The 27,333-nt window shown below is 40.2% G+C and overlaps 1 protein-coding gene across 1 annotated transcript; it reads left to right on the top strand.

Annotated features, from left to right (window-relative positions):
* Positions 1 to 2,132: 2,132 nt before the first annotated feature.
* Positions 2,133 to 27,333, top strand: LOC139717447 (extracellular tyrosine-protein kinase PKDCC-like). The gene is made up of 5 exons (XM_071628954.1): positions 2,133 to 2,305; positions 9,390 to 10,287; positions 17,231 to 17,365; positions 22,804 to 22,999; positions 24,105 to 27,333. Exons 2-5 carry the CDS (start codon positions 9,826 to 9,828, stop codon positions 24,323 to 24,325), a joined length of 1,014 nt encoding a protein of 337 aa, XP_071485055.1. The 5' UTR covers positions 2,133 to 2,305; positions 9,390 to 9,825; the 3' UTR covers positions 24,326 to 27,333.

The raw sequence follows: 27,333 nt of genomic DNA, 5'->3' as shown, positions 1-27,333 counted from the left end.
GGATCGGTTTGACGCATGGATGGTTTTTCTTTTCCGGTGTCTGCATTTGGATATAAGTTCGGACCTTTTGTTGAGTGCATTTTTGTTTCGGATGATGATGGCCTTCTCATCGAGGCAGAGGTTGCACATGCCACTCCTTCTTAGAGTTAAGTTTGACTTTTTTTGGATGTCCCATGTCAGTGTGAAGTTTGCGCGTTTGTCTTTCAGGCTCCAGATGTATTTTGAGAGTTGGGTTTCGTTTTTGTATTTCTCGTTCTTGATGGATTTCACATGGTTCCTATATCTGTCCTTGAAGGTACCCCCCGCCAGTCCGTAGTAGCACTTTTCCTCATTGTCATGCTTGACGGTTGCTTTATACGCAAGAGCCGTTTCCATGCATCTTCCTGTCAACGGGCATTGATCTTTTTGGCGGCAGTTGCATTTGGGTTTGGGATCGTTGTCATGTGACTTGGATTTTCCGATAACTCTTTGGTTGTGGGATTTTATGACTGCATCCATGTTTTTCATGCAGCTGTAGCTCACTTTTACCGTGTTCTTATTGGGTTCCACAAGCTGTCACATATATATATGTGTGTGACCGTGCACCTCAAAACGAACATAAAGTCGCACACACTGATTTTGCGTGAGGTCTGAAAATAAGTGAAATGGGTCAACCTAGCCGAAATTGACTTTTTCATATTTTCTGAAAGAGCGGGTCTTCTTTTACATTATGCTTAAATTTGGTATCATAAAACGGGCAGGAAAGTGTGCTTTTTAAGCAGTTTATCTCGAACATTTTTGGTAGAATAGTGTGATTAGGTGTGTCTTTAGAATCCCTTTTTCATTTCTGAAAAACCTTGTCCACACTCTTCACTTTCAACTCTAATAACTTTTGAAAGGATAGTGCTACTGCTTTTAAAGTTGGTATTAATTATGGACAGAATGTGTTGATGAGGCATGCTTAATTTCAGTTTAATCTGATAATCCCTTCATTGTTGTTACTCTGGTGGTTTACTTCATGTTTTTTGTCCCATTCATCGCACAGCCAGCACGGTTTGGAAAAGATTAAGCGCTTGAATAGACACCGTGCTTCAGAGCCTCTTTTCTCAGTTCACACTTTTCCTGAGTTTGTGCTTTCTTTCCAATATTTAGAAAGGTTAGGAGAGTCCATTTGATTTGAGTTATACATCATTTTAAAGCTTAAAGTCTGCTCTTTCAGAATATGGTCTTAAAGGACAAGTTCACCTTCATAGACATGTGGGTTGAGTGAATGCAGCAATATTAGTAGAACACAGCAGTGAGAGTTTGAGCAAAATCGGACAATCCGTTAAAAAGTTATGAATTTTTGAAGTTTCTGCTCAGGCACGGCTGGATGAAAAGACTACTGTAGCTTGTGATGTCACATGAGTACAACGATATAAAGAAAGAATAAAGGAAATTCAACATATTTCCATTTTTCTCCCATAACAAAAGAACTCTCGACTTCTCTCTTTCAGAAGGCAGGGGGAATAATATAACCCTTAACATACGTCAGTAGCAAGTCGTAGAACTGTGCACTTTATTCAAAAAGTAAAGTTTTGTGAAATTCTCTTTTTATTTTCCTTATAGTTGTACGCATGTGACATCATATACTGTAGTAGTCTTCTCTTCCAGCAGTGACTGCGCAGATACTTAAAATATTCGTAACTTTTGAACGGATTGTCCAATTTTCCTCAAACTTTCACTGATGTGTTCTACTAATGTTGCTTCATTTTCTCAATCCTTATGTATATGAAGGTGGACTTGTCCTTTAACTAAAAATTCATGTCTGGCGACTTTTTGTTTGTTTTGAGGTGCAGGGTCATATATATATATATATATATATATATATATGAACACTGAACATGTTAAACTTGACATGGGTGGAGAAAAACGCTACAAATATATAGAGATATAAATAATCTGAGAATGAATATGTACATTGGGCTAGCCATACACGAGGAGTCTCTACTGACCACTGTTTGGTTGGCAACTCATAATCAGAAGAGTAATGTTGGATCCGAAGAGTACAGCTATAGCGCCCCCTTTTGCCACTTGAACGTCCACTGTTTGCCAAGCGAGTTCATCTTGTCCGTGGAGTCCCACGACCATGCATTCCAGACCAAAGAACGTGTAGAACGAGTTTCTACGCTCTTTGCTCCAGACCATGCGCAAATTATACCAGTGACACAGGCCGCATCCAGTTGATCGATACGGATGATGTCTTCGTGAGCAGCTTTCAGGAGCCGTAATATACGGGGTGATTCCTTCGTCGCGGGTGTGTGCTCGAGAATGATGAAAGGTGAATGTAAGTAACCCTGTGTTTCTCTGACTTATTTTTATTTTGTGTCATCATCCATTGCCTTCTTTCGTTCTTGGGTTCTTCGGGTTTCTCACATGCATGGTGTACCAGGGTCCAACAGGGATTGGGAGGTGGGAGCTGGAGAGAACATCCCCGTGTGTACGGTGCTGTGCGCTGGCCGTTATCCTCAAAAGTGTTTGTCGAGTAGGCCTACTCATTGCTTCGTTTCCCATGCCGCCAAGGATCAAAGGTCGGTTACCATTATCTACATACATACAATGTACACGAATTTACTATCTCCCCAGAACTATGACACTACTGTAATGATAATTGACGAGCAACGTGGATGAAGTATATAATTATTTATGATATATATGCTATCACTGACTTTGACCGAAAGATCGGTCTGTATCTGTCCGTCGGGGAATGTTCCGCGGAGACTGCGTCTGGCATCACGGATCCCCTCAAGAGTCCTCCGGACAGACGAATCTTTCTATCACTGACTGGACTATGCCACGCGCCCTCCATTTGAAAATGTGATCCGTGCTTCAACTTTCAAGCAAAATTCAAGAAGCCAGGGCTTTAAAGGAAGCCAGGGCTTTAAAGGGATCGTATAGTTTTGGTTGAGACCTAACTTCATGCTGAGATAACGAGAAACCTCTTATAATATATGAACAAGCATGCACTTCCAAGAGGAATTCATTGTTTGAGATGAAAATATGTTTTGAAATGGCTGAGATATCCAAAACAAGGCAATCCTAATAAACGGTGGGTCCCACCTTTCATTACAATCGCCTTGATTTACTTTGTGTGTGGATGTCTCAGCCATTCCGAATATTCCTCTAAGAATAGTATGCTTTGTACTATTTCATTAGTGGTTTTTTAGTATCTTGCAAAAAGTTAAAAGCCCAGTCCTCATCTCCACCAATTATACCACTGTGCCAGCAGGGACGTAGCCCTGAGACGCCTAGGTACTGCGTAGACAAACCATCTCGAGCAGAGACAGGTTGGGCGTTCGTCTTGAACAAGGCCCTCACAATGTGAATAGAGCCAAATAAAGATAAGCGCGTAAGCCTCTGCTTTGTAAGAGTTTGTTTCACGCTGCTCTAGTGGCGAGTCTCGGTCTATACAGTTCAGTCACCTCGCTTCTCTTCTAAAAACCACTCAGCAAAAGGACCGTAACGTTTTGACGAAGGAGATCGGAGTCATTTAGATGGATAACGTAATGACGGGGGGGGGGGGGGGGCGGCGGTGGGAGTGGGAGGATGGACTCCGAGGGGAGTGGGTAACGAGAGGAGAAGGGGGCTGCGGGCATCTCTTGATAGTGGAGTTTTACGATCACTCCTGCCTGACACGTCCTCGGAAAATGTATAAACATTGTTTATGCGTTGATCGATAAACAGGAATTGTCCTACATCATTGTTGGAATAAAGTGAAGTAAAGAAAAATAATATACCGTCTTATAAAGATACATATAGGCACTTCTACATATCAGTACCACTATGGGCACTACTGACATTCTTGCTTTTAATACCGATAAAGGAGTGACATTGAGTGACGAGTCTGAAATTATTTAGACCTACTGAACTCTATAAATCGCGGGAGGTCGACATCCCGTTTCATTTTAGGCATCTTCACACATCATGAATCTTTATTCCTTACTTTCCAACTGCCATCTGCTTCTCACACTCATTACTTTTCAGCAGCAATGAAGTAGTACATTCTACCATCACTTCCTATTCAATATTCTGATCATGGCGGTCGTAGAGAACGATATAAAATATTTGGGTTTTTTTTTTCAAGATGATGACGGATATATCTTGGGAAAAGATGGACAGAAAGAAAGGAAGATTTCTCCGCTAGAATTAACCTGCTGCAATATTAGTTTGATTTTTACTAGCACTCCGTGAAACATCATCATCAACAACAACAACAACAACAAATGACTCTTGTTGCACTTGCTCGATATCGTCTTCAAATTTGCCGTGACAAACGGGAAAGCCTTGCAAAACAATAGCAAACAGATGTCATGGTTCACGGTTGCTTTTTCTTACTGACTATGTGATTTTGTTTCTGTTTTGCATTATTTCCCCTAACCAGGATGAAATTAGCGAAGCCTGAACGATATGAAACCAAGGCGGGACTACAATCTGTATTTAAGCTCGCCTCACACCTCATTGGTGAAAGAAGCCAGAAAGTGTCTGATGGGTACTGTAGCTGCCGCTTAGTGTTGATTCCTAATTCCCCTTCCGGCAAACATGTCACTTGCAATTTTGTATAAATGACCTAATTTTATCAACTGTCAATGAGAGATATTATATTTCATCGTGGCATGTCGGAAGGAAAAAATTCCATGCAGGATGTGTTGACACATGTGCACAAGTTGATAAAAGTATGTAAGTACTGTAGCTAACTGTAAATTACGAAAAATAGAACAGAGTGCTATCTCTAAATGTACAAATATTAATAAGCATTACGTAGATCGTGAACTTCCATGTTCACCTTCAAATTATTTTACTTTTAACATTGGTCTATTAATGTTTACCACTAGAAGAACTCAGTAAACCTTAACTCATTACCATAGGACGATTATTCATACTTCATAATTATCCAAATTTTACATTATTTCAACTTAAAATCTAATGTACTAAATCACGATATTTATTATACCGCATAATGTGTAAGCTCAAAGTGATTAGTTGTTCACATTTTGCGAAACTGGGTCCAGCTCGTAGAGATGAATATAATACTTAGAACCTCTCAGTATTTGTAATGGTTATTATCTCTTTGGTTCATTTCGAAGAGATCTTCACGTTTTTACTAACATTAGGGTATGTCTATGTCCCATCTAGATCCACAGTATCCTCACCTATAGGTTGATACCCTCGTCGATGGGTGTGTGAGCGGGAATGTTTCCGTTAAAGGCACGGATATCTTGACACCCACAACCAGCTATCTTTAACTTCTCCCTCACCCACCCATGTCTCTATTTTCTGCCTTCTCTCGCTCCTCGCCCCTTTTGTTTGTCCTTTCTTCTGCCTTACCACCCGGCCCTTCTACGATCTTCATCGTCCTCATATTTTACACTGCTGCTATGCTTCTATTACGACTACTTTTGAGAAATAATATGTTCTGTCCTCTTTCTCTCGCTGTATAGTTATCATGAAATTCATGAATATCCGTCCGTATACTCATTCAGCTTTGTTTAAAAGGGATGGTGCAGTTTCGATTGGATTGAGGCTTCAGGTTTCCAACTTCTTATGGTGATATTTGTTGAAGATAATGTGAACCCTCTTATGAAATATCAAACAGCACAATAATTCTAAGAGAAATTCGTAGTTAATTTGATAAGAAACATATACATACTGTAGTGTTGAAATTGCTGAGATGGTCGCTTTGTTTTACTTTGTTTTTGGATTCAGCCATTTCAAAACGGATTCTCATCAAGTAAATTCTGAATTCCTCTTAGAATGTACACTTATAAAGTCGTTACTAAGTATCTCACAAAAAGTTAGAAGCTGGATCCTCACCTCAACCAATACTTTACTATACCATCCCTTGACACTCTGTGCTGTTGCCATGAGAGTGATCATCGCACTTTACTGAGATATGGAGCAGGTCACAACAGAGTCAAACAAGGTCAGCTTTCAGTACTGTGGAAGTAGATCCATTGATGGTGACTCGCGTGTCTCCATGACACTCCGTATAAAGCCTCGCCCTGCCAGATTTAGTTTTCCTTCTTTTGGAATTTTCGTCGGTGGGCGGTGGTTAGTTTGTCCTACTTAACTTTCCAGCAATTTTCCACACCACTGTAAGAAATGACAGAGACGGTTTTGGTTTTAGTCTCCCGTCAAAACGAAAAGTACCAGGTCCATCGTGAAAATGAAAGCGTGTGCGCTTTTTAGTCATATTTCTTGCAAATTTAGGCAGTCACGTTTCCACACAATTGTTCACCGACTATCCGTCTATAGGTCTGTTCTGAGTACAGATCTCACTTATACGCCATGTCTACTTAAATCATGAATTTGCAGTCTAAATCACGGATTAATCAATATTCTTTGGATAGAGATATGTCGTTGAGACTCTATAGTGTGTTGATTGTTGGCAAATTATAATATCTGCATAATTAGATAATTTTCGTGAAGAACCAGTCAGCCAGTCGGTAGACGAAATCACGCGGAGAAAGGTAGATTAGATGATTCATTAATGATGATCAGTCGATAGATTTACACTCTTTTATACAGGAAAACTTGTATAAATCCATACAAATGTGAATTGTCAGAGCTGATCATGCCGTTAATGAAGGCGGAAAGTGGGATGGGGGTAGACTGTCCGTATTCTTGTGCTATTCAATTTAGTTGCGAGTTGTCAAATCCAGATTTCAGCCATGAAAACAAGAAGAGTAAATGAATAGGCCTACTAAGTGTCATGGAATTGACAGCGAGTGATTTTATTTATCAATCATAACATTTAAGAATAAGACTACTCGGCATTGCACAGGATTGTACTGCAATACGAATGAGCTCCTAGTAACAGCCTTTTCTGGAAAGCAAAGTTTAAAGCTTATCTTGCCCTAAATTACAGGAGCTGTACAGTATGTATTATAACACGCATTATGACGTCACGCATGTGTAAATCCTGACACGACGGCTACACAGAGTGAATGACGAATCGGTGTCCGTAACCGCAGTCATGATGTGCTGTGTATTACTCACCGCACTGGCCCCGTTTAACTCCCTCCCGTATAAAGCTTGGCGACTCGTGTTTGACCCATACATCAATTACGATTGTCGGTGATAGACACTTGAATGACATTATAAGGAGCGTATGATCTGACATGAACCTCTTTTATGAGATCCGAAATTATCAATGCGTTAAACAGGAGATTTCCTTCAGGTTTAGCGGCACCCTCCCCCCCCCCCCCAAAAAAAAAAAAAGAAAAGAAAAGATTTAGGCCTACATGTATGGAGAACTTTCGTGGAAAAAACGCCAGTTAGCTGACAAAAGCGTCGTCTGTGATATCAACTTATAGGAACACAATGGAGTGCATGATGCATTGTAGGCCTACATAGCATCAACTATGTAAAAATAGTGCCTATCCGTTATTACTTGGAGATTGCTTCATGATGGAGTGGATATTCAAGTCCCGACCTCTCCTCCTCCTGCCCATCCCTTGATAAACTCTGTTTTGTCTTTTTTATTTTATGTCATTTTTGTGTTCTGGAATTATTGCATGTGCTACGACTGTTGGTGAGTCATTGCCTGCTATGACATTTATACATTCATGAATTGTTGCTGTATCTTTAGTGCATACCAGTTAAACTGTCGTCATGTACCATCTTCACTTATTGTATTCTTAACTTGAAAAAAAAAATAAACGTAATCCAGGAAAATTCAGGGGTATGTGAGATTGCATAGAATATATTTTGCCACAAAATTCAATCCGCAAGTTCATGTTTCAGAAGTCGGACATGATATTCCCACACACAGAAAAAAAGATAATTATTACACACATACACACACACACACACACACACAAACCAAACACAAGATTTGCAGTCACATATTTTTGATAGGTACCTCGTTAATTGTGTCTTTTGTGTGTGTGTGTGTGTGTGTGTTTGCTTGCTTGTTTGTTTGTTTGTTTGTTTGTTTTGTTTGTTTGTTTTTGGAGAGGGAGGGGTTGAGGGGTGCGGGTAACATCTACCGGGAATATCCTTCCCTGTCCCTGATAATGTTCTTTCACTGTGTCCCCTATGCACACCCCTTCAATGCTGTCAAAACACTGTACAGGTGTGAATGGACCATCGTTAGATTCTAAATCAAATTACGTCCCGCTTTGTCACCGGAAATAAACGCTTTCACCAAATATCCATGTCTCTCTCGCCTCGATTTAGTCATTTTCCGTCGCCCGAGATTGAATGGTCAATGTTAGGCCTTTAATTGTGAATTATACCGTCTACCAGGCGGATTTTCGTTGAATTCTGGCATTTTATTATTGATTTTGTTTTCTCAAATGATTTGTTGTAGTTGTTGTTGTTGTTGTTGATGATTTTTTAAAGGATATTACAAGTCAAATCTTTCGTTCCCATGGGATTATTGGATATTACGATGTATCATGGTGAAATTTTAGTGTCGCCGTCATACCGTCCCTATTTTTTTTCTTTGTGAAGATGAGGAATGCTTGCTCGAAGAATAAGACTTTGTTTGAGTGACATCAGAGGCACAGACAGTGAATTAACCTCACCAATTACCTCCCCAAGCCAAGAGGGAGACTCTCGAAATGAACAAAGGCATTATCGTCCTTACATGAAAGGATCGGTTCAGATCAAGAGTTCTAACGGGAGGTCATGCCACAGAAGAAACCAAAACACAAAACCATTAGCAGAAGGTTGTGTACAGACGGCGCGGAAACAGCTATTGTTCAAACATCATTAACTGCGAATGGGACCAGTGAATGGGCGAGGTTATAACGATGCGTTTGGGGTTGGATACCAAAGTAAATCTTTTGGCTCCTTCGCATGAAAAGCTTTATTTTGCACTCCCTTAACAGTTCAAGCGATTAACCCCCTAGCTCCCCCTCCCTCTTTAGAGGTGTCTGAGCACAGGTCGTATAAAACGAAGAATGGTAATTCTGTCAATATTGAGATTTAGCAAATAAATATGTTGGTTATGTAGCAATTTAATCTTCATTAGCTTTCGCTAAATCTTCCTGTGATGTGTAAAATGTATCGATAAGATCTGCGTATACTTCTTCCCTAGAACACGTTTCAGGACTCTGCGATGTGTGGTTTCGTCCTCAATGGTGTTGTATGTGTATAATTACGTTGTATAACTATAATCACCAGTCATACATGTATGGCGCGCTGCATGGGAATCCTTGTTGTACGCGGTAGATAAGATTGTGTGGTATATTATTAGCATTAAAAGCAGTTTGACATGATAAGGTTATTTGCAGAAATAATCAAAGAGCGCCTATTCAATTTGTCAAGTACTAAGGACAGTAGTGCTTGCGTTGAAAACTGCAAAAGAATTGTTTTCAGTAATTTATTTCTCTTCTTTTTTCTGGTGATATTTCCAACCTCTTCAGATCTATGATCATGGCTCTCTGGAGATTATCGTCTTCATGAAAATTTGAGGTCCCAAGAGGGTGTCTTTCATCGCCGCGTACAAGGCCTACCTATCTCTCACTATACTCGCACATCGAGGGGACGACGCTGTGCGGTCATTTCAGCCTACTGTGTCGTCTGTCATGCTATCAAAGCTGTGAAGGCGGTCGTGCGCTTTGGACCTGTCAATCTTCTCTGTATAGTGACCCAGTTCTCTCGGATTTGTGTGTTGCACATTGCACCTGCAGATTTGAAGTTTTGTAAGTACACGTTGTAATATCGACGTGCACTTACAGACTGTAGCACGAGTGATATTAATAACCAGGATTTGAACCTTACATACACACTGTAGGGATACTCATAAAGAGTCCGTGTTGCATTGATACAGGCCTACTGAGTTTGCATACACGTGCAGTGATGCTGAACTTCAAAAGGATTTTCTTTCGGACGCCTCGAAAGACAGTGACCCGAGCTCGCTGGTTAACGGCAATGTACATCTTCGTGTTCGTACTGATGGTAAACCATTGCAGTGCCGTGCTCGGCCTCCATCTCGACCTACTCGAGAAGCATCCGGACATGGGATTCAACCCCGAATTCATCCAAGCGAACACATCGGGGAAATTTTTGACTTGCAGGGACATCAGCCGCATGCAGCAAGTAGCTCCCATCGGTAAGGGCACGACGAAGGAGGTGTTTGGCGGAACCTTCCGGGGTCGAGGCGTGGCCATTAAAATGGTGACACCGTCGGTGAAAGACGTGCAACTCTGCTTTAACAAGCGGGCTTACAGGCAGAAGGAGGAATGTTACGAGTACGCCAACTACAAACTGATGAAGGAAATAGCTTACAGTCTGCAGCTTAGCAACGAACGAATCCTGAAGGTAATGACTGGTCAGCGGAACTCGAATATATGTTTGTATTACATGGTCGTTCAGTGTCACACAACATGTTTTGTTTTTATATTGCGATGTGAAGAATAATGTCTATGTGTCCAGGATGCTGCTAGAGTCAGGTAAACCCCCACCTGTGTATCTTAAAAGGTAGAATATCAGTCGATACCCCACCGCATAGCACAACATCGTTATATTATGCCATATACATGTAGGCCTACTTGAGCCATATCACAGCAAACAGGGTATATTCACACGTGTTCATCATCCACTGTCAATATTAGAAATCACGAACTTTACTATTGTTATTATTATGATTATTATGATTATTATTAGGATTATGATTATTTCTTTTCTTTGTCAGTATTGTTATTTATTCATATATTTGACCATACAATCGGTTGTAACATGTTATACATAGAATTTAGATGTTAAGGAGTGGCTCATGTGATAGGCGCACATAAAATTCTCTACTACACCGAGAGGCATGTGAGCCCTAATGTGTCACTCCCTAGCACATAATAACGATCGATATTCGAAACAAACCTGATGAATCAACATTGTCAATAAAGCAATGAATAAGAAAGTATTCAAATACAACAATGACGACATTTTTAATGTAATATCAAGATTTGTAATACAATACATGTATGCAAATCATCTAATGGCGTAACCATAGGCGCCGGAAGTGGGGGGGGGGGGGGGGGGGGGGCGCCGCCCCCCCCCCCCCCTATCCAAAAAGTGGGGGGGGGGGGCAAAACGCATTTTTGCCCCCCCCCCCCAAAAAAAAATATAATAATAATAATGATAATAAAAATAAATGAATAAACAAAGAAAATAAAATAAATATGTATATATATGAATAAAAGGAAAAAAATGTGGCTACAAACGGCAGCTTTTGGACTGTAAAATGTCAAAATTTTCAAGCTCGCTCGCTTCGCTCGCTCGCATCCAGCAGTTGAGCCCGGTACGCCTCCCCCTTAATTTCTAAAGCGAAAAACATACCTACGACGGCAGTTGTTGGACTCTAGAATGTCAAAATTTTCAAGCTCGCTCGCTTCGCTCGCTCGCATTGAATCGTTATGCCATTCTCCTAATGTTGCTGACAGTAATTGCCAGTAGAACAATTGCGCCCGATGCCCCCACCCCTTAATTTCCAAAGCGAAAGATAAATATAGCTACAAACGGGAGTTTTGGGACTGTAAAATGTCAAAATTTTCAAGCTCGCTCGCTTCGCTCGCTCGCATTGAATCGTTATGCCACTCTCCTAATGTTTGCCAGCAGTTGCGTCAGATGCCCCCCCCCTTAATTTCCAAAGCGAAAGATATAGCTACAAACGGGAGTTTTGGGACTGTAAAATGTCAAAATTCTCAAGCTCGCTCGCTTTGATCGCTCGCATTGAATCGTTTTGCCATTCTCCTAATGTTGCTGCCATTCTCCTAATGTTGCTGCCAATAATTGCCAGCAGTTGCGCCCGATGCAAATACATTTATTTCAAAGCGAAATATGTAGCTACAATAATTAAAACTCCAGTTTCGGAACTGTAGAATATCAAAATTTTCAAGCTCGCTCGCTTCGCTCGCTCGCATTTTATTGTTATGCCATTCACCTTATGTTGCTGACAGTATATAATTTGTCGATCGTTTCACACGTACCGTCATTCCATAATCCATGTAAGGAAAACTTACAATGTTCCTCAATGACTGCGTTGTTGAATGTATCACATTCCGTAATGTATTGTAGTCCCATTATTGCTCACGCACACACGCACAAGCATACAGACCGTCGAAATTACTTTATGGTTCCCCCCCATGTTTCGACCCACCGTACGCTACTTTACATATATATATATATATATATAATAAATGTGTGTGTGTGTGTGTGTGTGTGTGTATGTGTATATTGTGTAACATATGCATGGTCTAATCTTGAGCCCCCTCCAATGTTTGCCCCCCCCCCCCCCCCCCCCCCAATCCAAAACTGCTTCCGGCGCGCCTGGGCGTAACCACATTCGATAGGATGTATGATGAAATAGAAAACAATACTGAAATAAAAGATTTGTAGTCAATTCTGCTCAATAAGAACTGCCTCATTCCTTTGTCTAGGTACATGTAAATGAGTAGTCATCTGACTGAGCAAATTTGAACAGGTGTATCTCTTTCAACGATACTGAGTAGTCTATTTGTCTAGCATTATTCGTGCTTATAATATTTCTGTTCTGTGTACGTTTATACACTGAACATGGTATACGTTGAAACGTGTTCAAGTATCGATAACGTTGTATTCTCCCCAGCGCCAGCTTTATGTCTAACTTGACCCCGATTTCTGGGGAGTGGAGCTGAGAGACCTGCTGAGGTCACACCGTGCCTTTGACCCTTGTACAACCCTCAAGAATAAACATTCTTCCTTTGCTACCACTGAGGCTCTAGGAATCAAAATTCCCTGGGGCCGAAATGGTTTAATTGTCCTCCCTGCTGCGCTGGGGTTTTCCTGGTGCCCCCTCTTGGTAGGATGGGGTAACTTACAATCGCATAACTGAGAAAAAAATCTCGACAGGGAGGCAGTGACTCCTGAACACCCTGAAAAACAACAACAACAACAACAACAAAACAAACAAACAAACAAACAAACAAACAAACAAATCGACACTACATCTCGCCTCTCCTTCCTATGCCCCCCTCCCCCTCTCTCTCTTTCTTTCTCACCATAATGTGTATTACACCAGAATGTGATCTTCACGTAAGTACGGACGTAATGCGTCTGTATCTTTCTCCCTCTATCTCTCTAAAAATTAAGATTTTGATGGGGGAATGATAAGGTTTACAAAACGGTATTTTAAGTTAGGCCCATTCAAATTCACTGTATGGTCTAGTCACTGGGGGATGGAACGAATGAATTTAAAGCTTCATGGCATGTTATAAACAAAAAAAGCTTAAAAAAGACGCTATCTTTATGTAAGGGGGGTGTTAGAGTATGTGTACTGTAGAATAAAGTCACTTGTCAGGATGGCTTATTCTCACCCCGAATACATAATTTCATCCAAATGGATATATCACACAGAAGCATTAAACAAACCAAATATGTGGGCGTCAAAGCAGTGACAAAGACAATGTGGTACACATTGGATTACATTAATCACCTTGTTGGTGTTGAGATTTATTCAAGGTCACGCATCAGAGCAATCAGTTTGATCTCTTTGAACCATGAAAAATAAAAAGAGTTATTATACATATACAAATGACAGAGATAAGAATGTACTCACATATAAGTCCACTCTGAATTCAATAAAGGGGATTGGGTCATGCACTACCATTCAATTTTCGCGCAAAATGCTCACAAATACAGTTCTCGCGGTCGAACTTAACATGCTAACTGATGGCGAATCTCGTCGGAGCGCTCAGTTCATGAAGTGACGAGGAGCCGCGAATGATGACTTGAAGACATCTCTGCGTTGAGTTGACTCACACATACAGTTGGGGGGGGGGGTTCAAGTCCAAATGAAAGTTACTTCGGGATTGCTGCACATTCTGAAAGCTGCATGTCTGGTCCTCAAAACACTAAGTAGTCATTTGACTCTTCCTTAGGTCGACCAACATGATAACAGACCATTTCGAATGTCCAGTAAAGCGTCCAGAAATATCATTCGAAACATCTATACAGTTGGGGGGGGGGGGGTCCTCGTCCAAATGAAAGTTACTTCGGGATTGCTGCACATTCTAAAAGCTGCATGTCTGGTCCCCAAAACACTAAGTGGTCATTTGACTCCTCCTTAGATCGACCAACATAATTATAACAGACCGTTTCGAATGTACAGCAAAGCGTCCATAAAATATCATTCGAAACATCTTATCAACTTTGAACTGATGTACAGTAGACATGACTTAGTTATGTCAAGACGGAATTCGGTGTATAGATGCAAAAGGTTGAGTTTCTCCACTAAAGCATTCAAGTATATAACAGCTTGGTCTCTGAGAAATTTGAACACGTCCTTCCACTTCACAGGGCTTGGGGAGAGGAGAGCAGGGAGGTGGGAATCCACCTCCCTGGGGAGAGAGACTGATTCGAAGTCTTTTTTCCAATATATAGGCCCTACTATCATATATACTTTCCTGTTCCTACTATCCCATAATACTTATCTCTGGTATCGTACCCAAGCTTTCCTGACTAACCCTTCTCAAAGAAACTTTATACAAAAACTTTATACAAAAACTGACCATGAATGGTAAGGGAGAGAGAGAGAGAGAGAGACAGAGAGAGAGAGAGACAAAGAGGCAGAGGGAGAGATGGGAGAGAGAGAGAGGGGGAGGGAGAGAAAGAGACTTAATACAAAGCATTTTACATGTATGCTCTACTCTGGTTCTTTGTACGGCATCACAAAGTGGCAAACTTCAAAGTAACGTAGAACAATACCAGCCACTTTTATGTGGTTTTCTATCTCTAAGTCACTGTCCAGTCATTGCCACTGTCCAGTCATTGCCACTAAATCCACTATTCAAGTAGGGTGGCAGTACCTCTTTTGTTTCATAAACTCATTCAACCTTTAGGTTGCGTGGTGGCACTATATAATACACTATGTACCAAGCAGCTATTGTATCTTGGTAATGAATAGATTCCAGCTTTCTGGTTCCACAAACACTATGTACAGTAAAATGGGCAAGTTGCTCCATAAACTTATATGACATGTCTTGGCATGAAAGCTACTCATATTCCAGCCTTCCGTCATTACAATCTCTACAGTAAAGTGGGCTTGTTACTCCACCACTTTACATTTAGAGAGTGGGAAAATGGATTCCCAGATCCGTTAAGACTATAAGTTGATACGTAATATTGTGATTCCACAGTTTCAAAAAAAAAAAATGATAAAGAAAGGCGCGAAAGTCAGAGAACGCTCAGAACCCAAAATAAAGCGAGTTTACCAAGATTACATTGTAGGCCCCATGAACGCAATTGTTCGGTTTTACCATGCAGTCGGATGTATAAAAAAAAAATGTGGAAGGAATCAGTCATTATTTTTTCTCTTTTCGTTACGTTTTAAAAGTCAATTCATTCTAAAGTATTCACAGGTGTTCTTTATTTGGCTATCCGCCAATTCACCACGCCGAATCAAGCCGAAACATGTGAACTACACCACCGTGAATTCCCTCAATCTGGAACACAGCCGTTTGCCAACACGAGTTCTCCGACTCACTGTCGCGCAATGTCAATGTTGAAGGCATTATGCAAACAGTAATCTCTCTGTACACGGACACGAAAAACACTTAATGTTGACGAAACTTACGCCTGAAAGGCTCCATATTGTGTTAGAGCACGAGGAATGACATAATCGAAGCGTGAAATGGCAATCGGTGTCTGGAGACACTTTTTTTTTGTTAAATCATACCCCTGGCAATTGTTCTGAAACCTTTGTTGTCGGTTGAGTGAAACAAGGTGTCAAAGTCTTAAAATCAAACCACACCAAAGCATGTCGTTCGGTAAATTTGTTCAAGGGTTAATAGTGTGAAGTATTTGAGAGATTACAGTGTGGTCTCTTCTCATCTGTAAAATAATACAGTCAGTCCACTATATTTGTACCGTAGGGTACCTACAGCAGTAGGGTACCTACAGCAGTGCCCCTCCCCTGTGGTGATGTCCTCTTTTCAAAAGTCCCTCTCAACCACAAGCTTTCCTATTATTTTGTTAAAAATACTGATGTAACAAATGCTATTTTGATCATGCTGTTTTGATCGGTTTTCTTTCGCTGTTGTGAGCAAGTCATACAAATTACTGTGTTGTTACTGTGTGCCACGTTTGGGCAACTACTAAGTAGCAGCTAAAGAAAAGGGGTTTATAAAAAGTTTCCCACTTTTCCAAATTTTCATATTGATTTTGCGGCAAGGTTTTAGTGCGTGCTTGATATGTGTGGTCATCTTCTGGTTGTATTTCTTGTGTACATAAAATCGCTTTCAGGGCCTTAAATAAAGGACAGAGCTAGTGTGATTGAACAACTTGCCGCTCTTCAGCACAGGCTACAATAGCTGTCTGTAATACTAAGTTTTATCCCAATCAGAATTAGAGAAGATCTGACCTGTAACCTTCTGTGCCTTAACAAACCCGGAGAGCCTTCCGTGCATCACAATCCGAGAGTGATGACATGCGAGCAGGCAAAGTAGATATATCGAGTGTCATGTCACTGTGAGATAGTGTAGCCACAAAACTCTGAAGAAGCTGTGATACGCGAGCTGACTGACAATTCAAATACGAGTTCTGAACCTGAAGTGAATATCAAACATTCAGGTGCGGATGCCTCCCGTACTGAAATCGAGTAGGCCCACTATACTTTATAAGGGCAGCTTTGCCGGAACGAGACGTCCTGTTTCTCTAAATGTTATTTAGGTTACTTAGCAATGTGCAGAAAACTATTCTAAGCCAAGTTTCACTTAATTGAACTTGGAATTGTTGCATTGATGTATGCTATGCATTATGAAGTTTCAGCGAAATAAGTGGTTTATGAAATCAGGTATAAAAAGAAAATGAGTATTTTCCTGTGTTTACGCGCTCGTGAAATGTCAGCTCGTAGACAACATGGCATAGTCATGCCGGACTGGTATAGAGCATTATGTTATGATTTATGTGTATTCTCCAGAGAACAGCTATGCTGTCGATTCCCGATCAGATTGACCTCACAGAGACCTTAATTTTCCGTATTTAAGGGTCATCTTGATTTGCGGCCTTGTACCATGATATAACAAATATAATTTCTGTATTAATATACATTAATGTATTTCATAAAAACAACACCAGAACGTTAAATGCTTCTACCTCAAGTAAATCAAGAACTTCACAATTCAACAGGTCATAAAAGTTTATTAAGTATAATTACACGTGTAGCAAGCATTAAGACGGCAAGGATGACATTTTTTTTTTTTGTAATCAGTTGCGTCTTTCATTTTCACAGCTCCTTGGATTCTGCGTTCGAGGCGACGCTGTGACGGGGTCTGTACGCGACCAGGGCATCGTTTCTGTGGTCGAGGTTGGGAAGAAGCTCAGCGAGTACCGACTGAAGCAATTCACCTGGGCTGAAAGACTACAGGTTGGTTCAAGACACGCTGAAGTAGACCAAACAAGGGTTTGCTTATATTTTATAGCAAACCATGACTCGGATCGGTGGACTTTGAACTTTGTTCCATTCCATGTAGAGCTACTTGTATTTTCCGTAGAATAGGATCAGAACATGTATGACATTATGCAGTTACCGTATGGTATGCAAAGAGGTTCAAGAGCTGTAGAGTTCCCACTCGCTATGTAGGCTGTGCTTAGTTTACTCTTGAAGTTGTCCGTCTTGGGTCACTAAAGAACTTGAATTGTAGAAATTCTCACGTTCTATCTCTCATGATGATTAACGCGCCGAGTGATTATCCCGTCGAGCAGGTTTTGATGGGCGATGACGTCATCGAGATGGACATTACTCCAAAGGCTCATCGTCAAACGTCAGGTTTCTCAGTTGTCTTTTCATTTACTGAAGCAAAAGAAAGCTGTTGAATGTCAGTACTTTCGAATATTTTTTTTTGTTGTTGTGAATACATGTACTGTATAAAGAATGAAGACTGTGCATAAACCTGCAAGACGGAGGGAGGGAAAGGAATTGTTGATTAATCACTGAAAAATATAAATCAAAGCCTGCACTATATGCCTATACTCACCAATTTCATATCCTGGAGACTCAACACAGCTTCGTGCTTTTTCAATTCAATTCAATTCAATTCAATTCAATTCAATTCAATTCAATTCAATTCAATTCAATTCAATTCAATTCAATTCAATTCAATTTCATATCCTGGAGACTCAACACAGCTTCGTGCTTTTCATTCTTTCTTTCATCGGAACTTTGAATAACAAAGAGAGGAAAGAAATCGTGTTATAATTCCTCTAACACGAAAGAGAACATGCTTGCTATCTATGTATTTCTTTACATTTTTTGAAAAAAGAAAGAACACAAGTTAGAAGGAAAGAAGAAAAACGAATACACAGACACCCGAAATAGAACTCGGAAGTGAAAGATAGAAATAACAAGAATATAATGATTGCACAAATTTGGACACTCGTTGTACGAGCTCAGTGTAGTGACTTGAAATAAAATCGAAGAAACAAAATATCTCACCCATGGTGACTCAACACAGTTTCCTTAACCCTAAAAAGACTGGGCTATTTTGGTAGCCCGAAAGACTGGGGGGAGGGGGGGGGGGGGGGGGGGGGGCTAAGGCCCCCCCCCCCCCCCCCCCCCCCCCCCTTAAGATCTCGGTCGTGGATCGCGCGATCGCCGCGGAAATTTGCACAATGGTAGTGTGCGATGTTATCTACAAGATCGTATATCTAAATTTTTCAAAATAGTCTTCTTTTATTTTAGTTTGATTAATTATGCTAATTTATGCATGGAATCAGACTCTTTGATCTAAATCAGTAAATAAAGCTCCAAAAGTGCTCATTTTGTATCTAGTTATTCTTTGTGGCATTCTTAGCAAATGTACTTGAAAAAAAATTCGGTATCAAATTAATTTCTTATTTATTTTATTGTTTTATGAATTTCTTATGTATTTCTTTGTTTTTTCAACCTTTTGTTTTTGTTGTTTTTTAACAAAATTTGTGGCAGACACTTTTCGAAGCATAATACTCCTAAAACAAATTAATTATAGCCATTGAGAGTAAAAATAAGCATATTTATATGAACCATGTGAAAAAACTCAATTTGCATTGACTTTGTACACAAAATCACATTTTTGAGCCATTTTCGGACTCACGTGCATACAAAAAGTTATGTAACTTCAGAACCGTCCCCTCGGGCATCACAAATGTGGTGTCAAAATGTGCGGTAAACTCGAAAGAAAAAAGTCATACAGCATCGCAGCGAGAGCATTGCGTGTTGCAGAGTAATCGCGCGAAATGTCGAGGGGGAGGGGGCCTTTTAGGCCCCATCCCCCCCCCCCCCCAGTCTTTTTAGGGTTAAAGACACCGCAAGTCTCTCGTGGAGTCGGGCCCAAAATCTCCGACCACGAGATAACTTGCTAAATCTAGGCAATTTGATCGGAAGCGTATAACAGCAAGAACGAATTCACTAGGAAGAAACCACTTGAACATATTGAACGAGTATCGTTGTTTTATAAACAAATATGTTGCAAAGTTACATTATTACATGCTGTATTATACATTGTACGTCGCAGATCGTGAAAAGAGCACTCGCTGTACGCGCGGCGCGTTCTTGAGGACAAACCAAAGAGATTTGGGACAAACGCTCAGTGGCGTATCTAGGGAAAACGGCGCCCGGGGCAAGCGCGAAAATTGCGCCCCTAATTTTTTGAAAAAGTGTTCAACCCCAACCCCATCCCGGTAGGGACTTTAAACAAAGTCCACATGATATGCTTTTTCAAGCACTTAAAAGGGTTCTTTTGAGGGTGATTTAAATGTAATGAATTTTGATAAATTTTGGCGAGCGAGCGCAGCGAGCAAGCCGAAAATTTTGTTATTTCAGCTTAGAAAACAATGAATTCTTGTCATTTTTTGCTAATCAAATCTTACAATTCCAATCAAGATATAGTGACGGCCTTATAGATAACGATTTATACCAACAAACTGCATTCATGAGGAATTTAAAAAGTACTCTAAATTAGTACGCCCGATTTAGCCGAAATTTGTATATTTCCACGTCATCATCACGTTTTGTTCTTATCTCTTTTTTCTTTTTCTTTTTTTGGGATAAATTTTGGCGAGCGAGTGCAGCGAGCGAGCCGAAAATTTTTTGTATTTCAGCTTACAAAACATGGAATTCTTGTCAGTTTTTGCTTATTAAATCTTACAATTCTAATCAAGATACAGTGACGACCTTATAGATAACGATTTATACCAACAGACTGAGGACTGAGGACTAAAACTAGTACTCTAAATTAGTACGAGCGAGTGAGCCGAAATTTGTATATTTCCGCGTCATCATTACGTTTTGTTCTTATCTTTTTTGATTTGGGTTTTTTTTGCGCCCCCCCCCCTCCCATGTTCGAAACCGTTGGCGTCCTCTCTTGATCCAATCGGCGATCGCTTCAGACACGAATGAAATTGCAGCCGCTGCTCCGTGTAACATTTTGCCTGCTAAATATAAAATGACATGTGTGAACACAATAGACATTGTCATTTTGTCCGCGTCATCATCACGTTTTGTTCTTACCTTCTTTATTTATATAGATTTTGGCGAGCGAACGCAGCGAGCGAGCCGAAAATTTTTGTATTTCAGCTGACAGAACATGGAATTCTTGTGTGAACACAATAAACATTGTCATTTTGTCCGCGTCATCATCATATTTTGTTTTTATCTTGTTTGATTTGTTTTTCTGCCCCCCCCCCTTTTCCGGGTGATTTTTTTTTCTTCTTCTTCTGTTCTTTCTCCTTCTTCTTCTTCGTTTTTTTTCTTTTTTTTCCTTCGTTTTTTGCGCCCCCAAGGAGTGGCGCCCGGGGCACGTGCCCCCCTTGCCCCCCCCCCCCCTAGATACGCCACTGCAATGCGCACATCATTACGTCAAGTCCAGCATCTTGATAGGTATCATATTATATTATATATTCACACGTACAAAACAGCGGGTTACCGAGCGCTCTAATTCAGAAATAAGAGCAAGATTTCTTGGGTTGATCGCCCTGCTGATCGCGCTTATTTTCTTTTTTTCTCTTCTTCCTTTTGTTTTCGTTTTTTTTTTTTTTTTTTTTTTTTTTTTGGTCGCGTGTGAATCCCCCTATTAATCCACTCAGGGTATTCCAACCTGTTAGTTAATTTTTATAAAGATTAACAAAACGATTTCACTCGTGCACTCGTGCCTTTGATACCACCTTTTAATACTTCCATGTTTCTACATTATAAGCACGTATAAACTCTTTTTGAAGTATAACACCATGTCGGGTATGGTTTGTTTGTTTACATGGAATTAGATTCTCCCTGTATAAAACGTATTGAAATCAACAGTAAAAACCCGTTCAGAAGTATATGTGCAAAGTGTAAATTAGATCTATGTGCTGTGGAAGTGTTTGAAATTTTGTACCTCAATGGAAAGCCGATTTCATCTCTTTCCCCACATTAATTTCCGCCATTGAATCTGATGTTGTAATTATATTCATCTTCAAGTACAGTTCCTGATAGATGGATATGTTCAGTTGCTGTTCGGACATGTCAGGTCGAGTAACATTCATTTTTATTTTATCAATCTTTGCACAATTATTTCGCGTAGCCCCTTGCTTTAGCCTACCATTATCTGATTTTGTACCGCTCATCATTTATAGATAGGGGTAGCAAAAAGTCACTACCATGCACGATAAAGAAATATCTTCCTTTGGAGAGTGACTTGTCAGTCAATAACTGTCTGCCTTTCTGTGGGGCAGATCCAGCTTGGTACATATATTATATACTGTACTTTGAATGTTTTTGAGTGGTGGCATTGAAATGGGTTCAAAGGGAATAAAACTGTAACGACTCCATCTCTTGAACATGCTAGGCGTAAGAAATTGACCAGAGCTGTGTAGTGGGCTGACGTTTTGTAATTCTCTCTCTCTCTCAAAAACAAAAACAAAAACAAAAACAAAAGCAAAAACAAAAACAAAAACACAGAAAAAAAACACACAAAAATAAACCAAAGAACAAAAATCGGTCATTTGGAAAACACTTTAAATAAGTACATGTAACTAAATAATATCCAAGCACACGTTGAAAATACCCATCTCCTATAGGATCACAATAACCTAGTAAAACGTCCTATCAGAGGGAGTAATTCATGTTAAGATTGTGACTGCCAGTACATGTCTTGATGTGACCTCTGGCTAAAACTCCCTCTGGTCCGTATAAAACGTGACGCTGCGCTTTCATGTGCCGACTTTGAACTTCAAAAGCTTGCGTGGTTCGGAAGTGACCGTCATTTCCTTTGCATCATGGGAAGGGGTCTCGCGGGGAATGGGTATGTATCATAAATAACCCTGACGACTCAACAAGCGCGTATCTTGAAGAGCTGACTGCGAACATAAACACAATGATGGTTTCCATTACAAAGATAGTATAAGCCCACTTTAATACGCACACATGTTAATTCTGTAATGATTCTTATACTTTTTAATGTGATTTCAGGTGTAATGGGACATTACAATAACAAAGAATTTTGCTTCAATCTTGGTCAGAATAGGGCGACTTGATTTGTTATACGAAATATCTCATCTGGGGCAGATCCAGAATTCTATAAAGGGGAGGCACCTTGACAAAATTGAATGGGGAGGGGGCGCATGCACCTCCATTTTTTCTTTTTATGTCTTTTGTTTTTGATAAAAAATAAAGAAGGGGCGCACGCCCGGTCCACCCCCTCTGGATCCGCCACTGACTGTGATGAAATCCATATAGGAACGATTGCAGCTAGCAATGGAGAGGGAAAATTTTTATTGTAGATGTCTCCTCAAAGCCTACACTTCAAGGCGTGTCATCGATATATTTTTTTTTCTTCTCTCCCCTACGTCAAGGTCGGGAGCGACATCGCGGAGTTGCTCGTATTCCTGGAGAACTCGCCGCTTGGTTCACTGGAGATCGGAGACCTCAAACTGAGCCAGTTCATCATGGTCGACGGCAGGATCAAGTTGGGCGATCTCGATGACATGTCCAGCGAGGAAAGGCGGTGTCAGAAGTCACGTGATTGTGGGATACTAGGCGAGAACGCGGGTATGATACTGCGTGCTTTGCTTGATGAGATGTTTTTTAGCTTCGGATTTTGAAGGTAGTTTTGTTCTGGATTAGTTAGAGAGTTAGGTAATTGGTTCTATTCTTGTATTGTGCGTGGAAGGACTGAAACCGTCTAGCATTTTCTGTTTGCTAGTAGGGTATACATTTTGTTTGCTGTGGAGGTATACGTCTGAGATTCGGGTGCGAAGGAGACTGCACTTGAATGGTGAGGCGACCACTGATCTCTCAGAAATCAGTGGAGGGTATAATAGCCGGCCAAGTTTTCGTCCTTGCTCTTATGGTTGCCAAATTAGCTAAATTAAAGGGGATGGCTAGTAACTGATCAGTGGAAATCAGTGGGAATGCTGGGGGATGATTGTTCCAATTTTTGTGGGATTCATTTAAGAGTACATTATACGTCTATTGTTGTGTGAAAATTATTTGCTTCAGAACGGTCTCATATTCAAGTAATGTGCAGTTTAATGCCCCGTCACTGTACAGGCATGCTAACCTGGAAACATTAAACTGCACATTACCTGAATACGAGACCATTCTGAAGCAAATAATTTTCACACAACGATAGATATATAATGTACTCTTAAATGAATCCCACAAGGATTGGAACAATTATCCCCCTGCATTCCCACTGATTTCCACTGATCAGTTACTAGCCATCCCCTTTAAGAATGTGTGAAACATTTGCCTAGTGCAATGGTACGATAAAATACACTTTGAAGTATTGGTAACTCGCACTTTAGATGAAACACGTTCCTCACCGTTTCAGAATCAAGTTGTATATGTTTCGCTTTACGAACAGTTCTGCATGGGTTATATTAATTTTTGTCTTGCAATCTCATGAAAATCAAATCGATATCAACGAGCAGAATATACACCAAATTAATCAGGTGAGACATTGATAATTTCTTCAATATGTTATTCTTTTTTTTTTTTGAAATGTAGTATTCTTTTTTTTCAGTTTCGTGCGTGTGCGGTGAGAGTTGTCAAATTTCAAATAAACGTTGTGACTATTCATTCCACTTTCTGCGGACTATATACAGACATTTTTACCCCTGACGTTTGCCTTGCTTCGAACCTTTTCTTACAGGAATCGAATGCCTGAACTCTACCTGCATGGGGATCAACGCCAAAGCCAATGTACTCCTTGCCACTATAGAAATTTTGGAGCCTCTCTTCGCCAACCCGCCGGACAGAATCAAGGGAAGGATAGACTTGCTTCTCAAGAAACTCATGAACTATCAACTAGACGCGAACGAACTTCATCAGTCGCTGGTCGACTTGGCTGATGTGTTTTCAACATTGTCGTGACTTTGAAAAAGAACAGAACTGCTGTCCAGGAGGCCTAGTTTTACTACCGTGTGTCTAAAAAAAACTATACACTTCCGAAATGCCCGCCGAAAAAAAAAATATACACTTCTGACGGAAAGTTTAAATGTATGGATAGCTCATGGACTCAACTTTCATATGACACCAAAAAGTCTGAAAATATTTCATGCTTAGATGAGCACTGCTCACTTTTGTAAAGGGTATGAAAATTCGGCTGCGCAGGGATTAGCCTTCCAATTTTGCGAGAGGAGAGTCCGTTGGAGCTTACAAAACTGAAGTTATTAAATTCATGATCAATTGCAATCTGTGGGAAAAGATTTATTTGTAAGGATAGTTACAATATGGTTTCATCTTTCATATGACACCAAAATACATTCTGCTACCATAAAAGAACGCTGCTGTGGTGTGAACTAAGGCCTCTCCATCTTTGGTTGTCAGTCCAACACTCCAAGATGAATTAGGGCTGAGTAACAACTTACAGCTCTTAATTTATTCGTAATGTACAATGTATCATGATCAAGTGACACACTGTTACACACTGTTAGATTTTTTAACATCAGTGTCTTTGAATAAAAACCTCCACCCCACATTGAACATCGTTCTCATTGATTTACTTGGCCAGGTAGAGATTATGTTACATTGAATATTCAAATGGATTGTCAAAAAAAAAAATGTCGATGATGTCAGCTATTTATTCTTTATAGGTCAATGGGTAACCTAAATAAGTAGTCAATTTTCTGAGAACAACTGCAATGTAAGGCGAAGGTTTTCATTCAAGTCACAGATGTAAAAAATAAGAGTTTGTAACATGAAAATTGCAACATGAACCATCACCTCATCCTGACTCATATGAACACATCATTGAGTCTACCAGAGAAATTTGCAATGCTACAATAAAATAAATGCAACTGGGGTTTACTCATGCATTAAAGTTTGGTTTAATAACCACAAAATTCACTCAGGAAACCCAATCTGATCGCATTTGATCATGAGTTTATCATATCAACTTCAGCTTTGTATAAGCTCCAACGGACTCACATGTCGCAAACTTCAAATGCTAATTCCTTCGCAGCCTAATTTTCGTACCCTTTGTAGTGAGCAGTACTCATTCAAGCCTGAATTATTTTTAGACTTTTTGGTGTCATATAGTGTCGTCCATAAGCTATCCATACATATAAACCTTTTCCCCCAGAATCATTATATTTCTTATTTGGCAGCTATTTCAAAAATGTATATTTTTTTTCGAGACACCCTGTATACCAACTCCATCATGCTGCGCTGCGTACTACCATGGACCTACTACACATATGGACCATGAACGGAGGTCTTTCTTTGATCCAGTGTTCACCACCGCCACCGTACCTGATTATGTGCATTTTAATGAGTACATTCAGACGTTTGGACAATGACGATTGTGTAATCGTGCATCATCACTGACAAAAGAACCCGGTTTTCCTCATTTCGGTCCTATTTGGCTGAGGTGCCTTTTCAGACTCAACTGCCTTTGAATAAACACCAATGATGGGGAGCAGCAAACCTGAAACAAGGACAAATTTTGCGTCGCAAAATTTGTAATTACTGAAGCGGCCACTTGCGGCCATGCATGTCACATCCCTGAATGGCAAGACAAGCATGTCGTCTACTGTCACTGCCCATTTTTATTCTGAAACAATGTGCGACAAATGGGGAAAAATAGATTACAAATCACAGTCAACCTGCTTAATTACTTGCTTTTTCATGTAAAGTACTTACATTTCGCAAATGAAATTGCTTTAGCGATGATTTCGCAATATGCACTACAACTGCACATGCATATTTCTTGATTTAAGAGAGTTATTATCTTCTGCGCACGTAGTTTTTAGATTTCTCAAAGCGCCGTCTTGTTTTTATCCAGGCTGGCTGTCGGTGGACAACACTGGATCAAAGCAGGAAAGCATGTTCAAAATGTTTTTGTGCCGCTTTTGACAGAAACAGGTGCACGAATTAATTAACGAGCGATGAATGTCCATGTGTAGTAGGTCCATGGTACTACTAAAATGTATTCGCAATAATTGTGATCCCAACAGACCACTGTAGTACTGTAGTGAAGATGAATTCTCGCTCTGAGTGGCCTTCTGAGCAATGTAGGGCAACCCATAACGTGCCTCAATCATTCAGAAGAAAAAATACAAAATGGAAAAAATACTATGGGTCAGGGGCTTTGTGTGTGCGTATGGGTGTGTGTGTGTGTGTATGTGTGTGACTTTGTTGTGTGTGTTTAACATCATTACGGAACTACTGGTCCATGATCATTGATTCGCTCCAAATGACTTTTCACATGAAAGCAATATTTTGTCTTTGTCTCTATGTAGTTCAGTGACAAAACCATTACACTCAGCACAGTGAACTTTGTTGATCAAACCGAATGTGCCTGCAAGTCGTAATGAACAAAATGATTTCAACCATGTTTGCGAGACCAAACATATCACACTTTTGGTGAAATTCAGTGTTGATTTACACTTGTCATTTTGTCTGTTTTGCTTCGTCGGAGTAAAATGCCGTGTGGCAGGGGTTGTATAGTAGCGTCTTATGTCAAGACTTCATCGGTCAAATGAAATGGTTCCCTTCATTGCACTACTCGTTGCCAAGGTATTGTATCCTGGATATGATTATGAACAATAAACACCAAAGAAACAGAAAGAGAAAATATGAATATGTATTTCAGACTTCTGATAATAACTGACCAACGATTGAAGAGTGATTCTCGACATCTCAGAAAAATGGTTGTCCGAGTTTCTCGTGCGTATTGAATTTGACCACTGCAGCCGTTTATGAACAAAAGAATAAGCACATTTTCCTTTTCTCAGAAAGTATTTCTTGCCCTTTGCTAGCTAATAGGGGTAAGACATCAACCCTGTTAACTAACATAGGTTGCAATTTTTGCATTTTGAGCAGAACAACGTCATTACCTTGTAGGCAGAGCGCATGTTGGGTTTTTAAATTCACTGAGA

This window comes from Diadema antillarum, unplaced genomic scaffold, assembly GCF_040938485.1.
Source record: "Diadema antillarum isolate AM-2024a unplaced genomic scaffold, OU_Dant_1.0 scf00000075, whole genome shotgun sequence".
In the NCBI taxonomy this organism is placed as follows: Eukaryota; Metazoa; Echinodermata; class Echinoidea; order Diadematoida; family Diadematidae; genus Diadema; species Diadema antillarum.
Note: the sequence above shows the minus strand (reverse complement) of the source record. Positions and strands in the feature narration are given on the sequence as shown.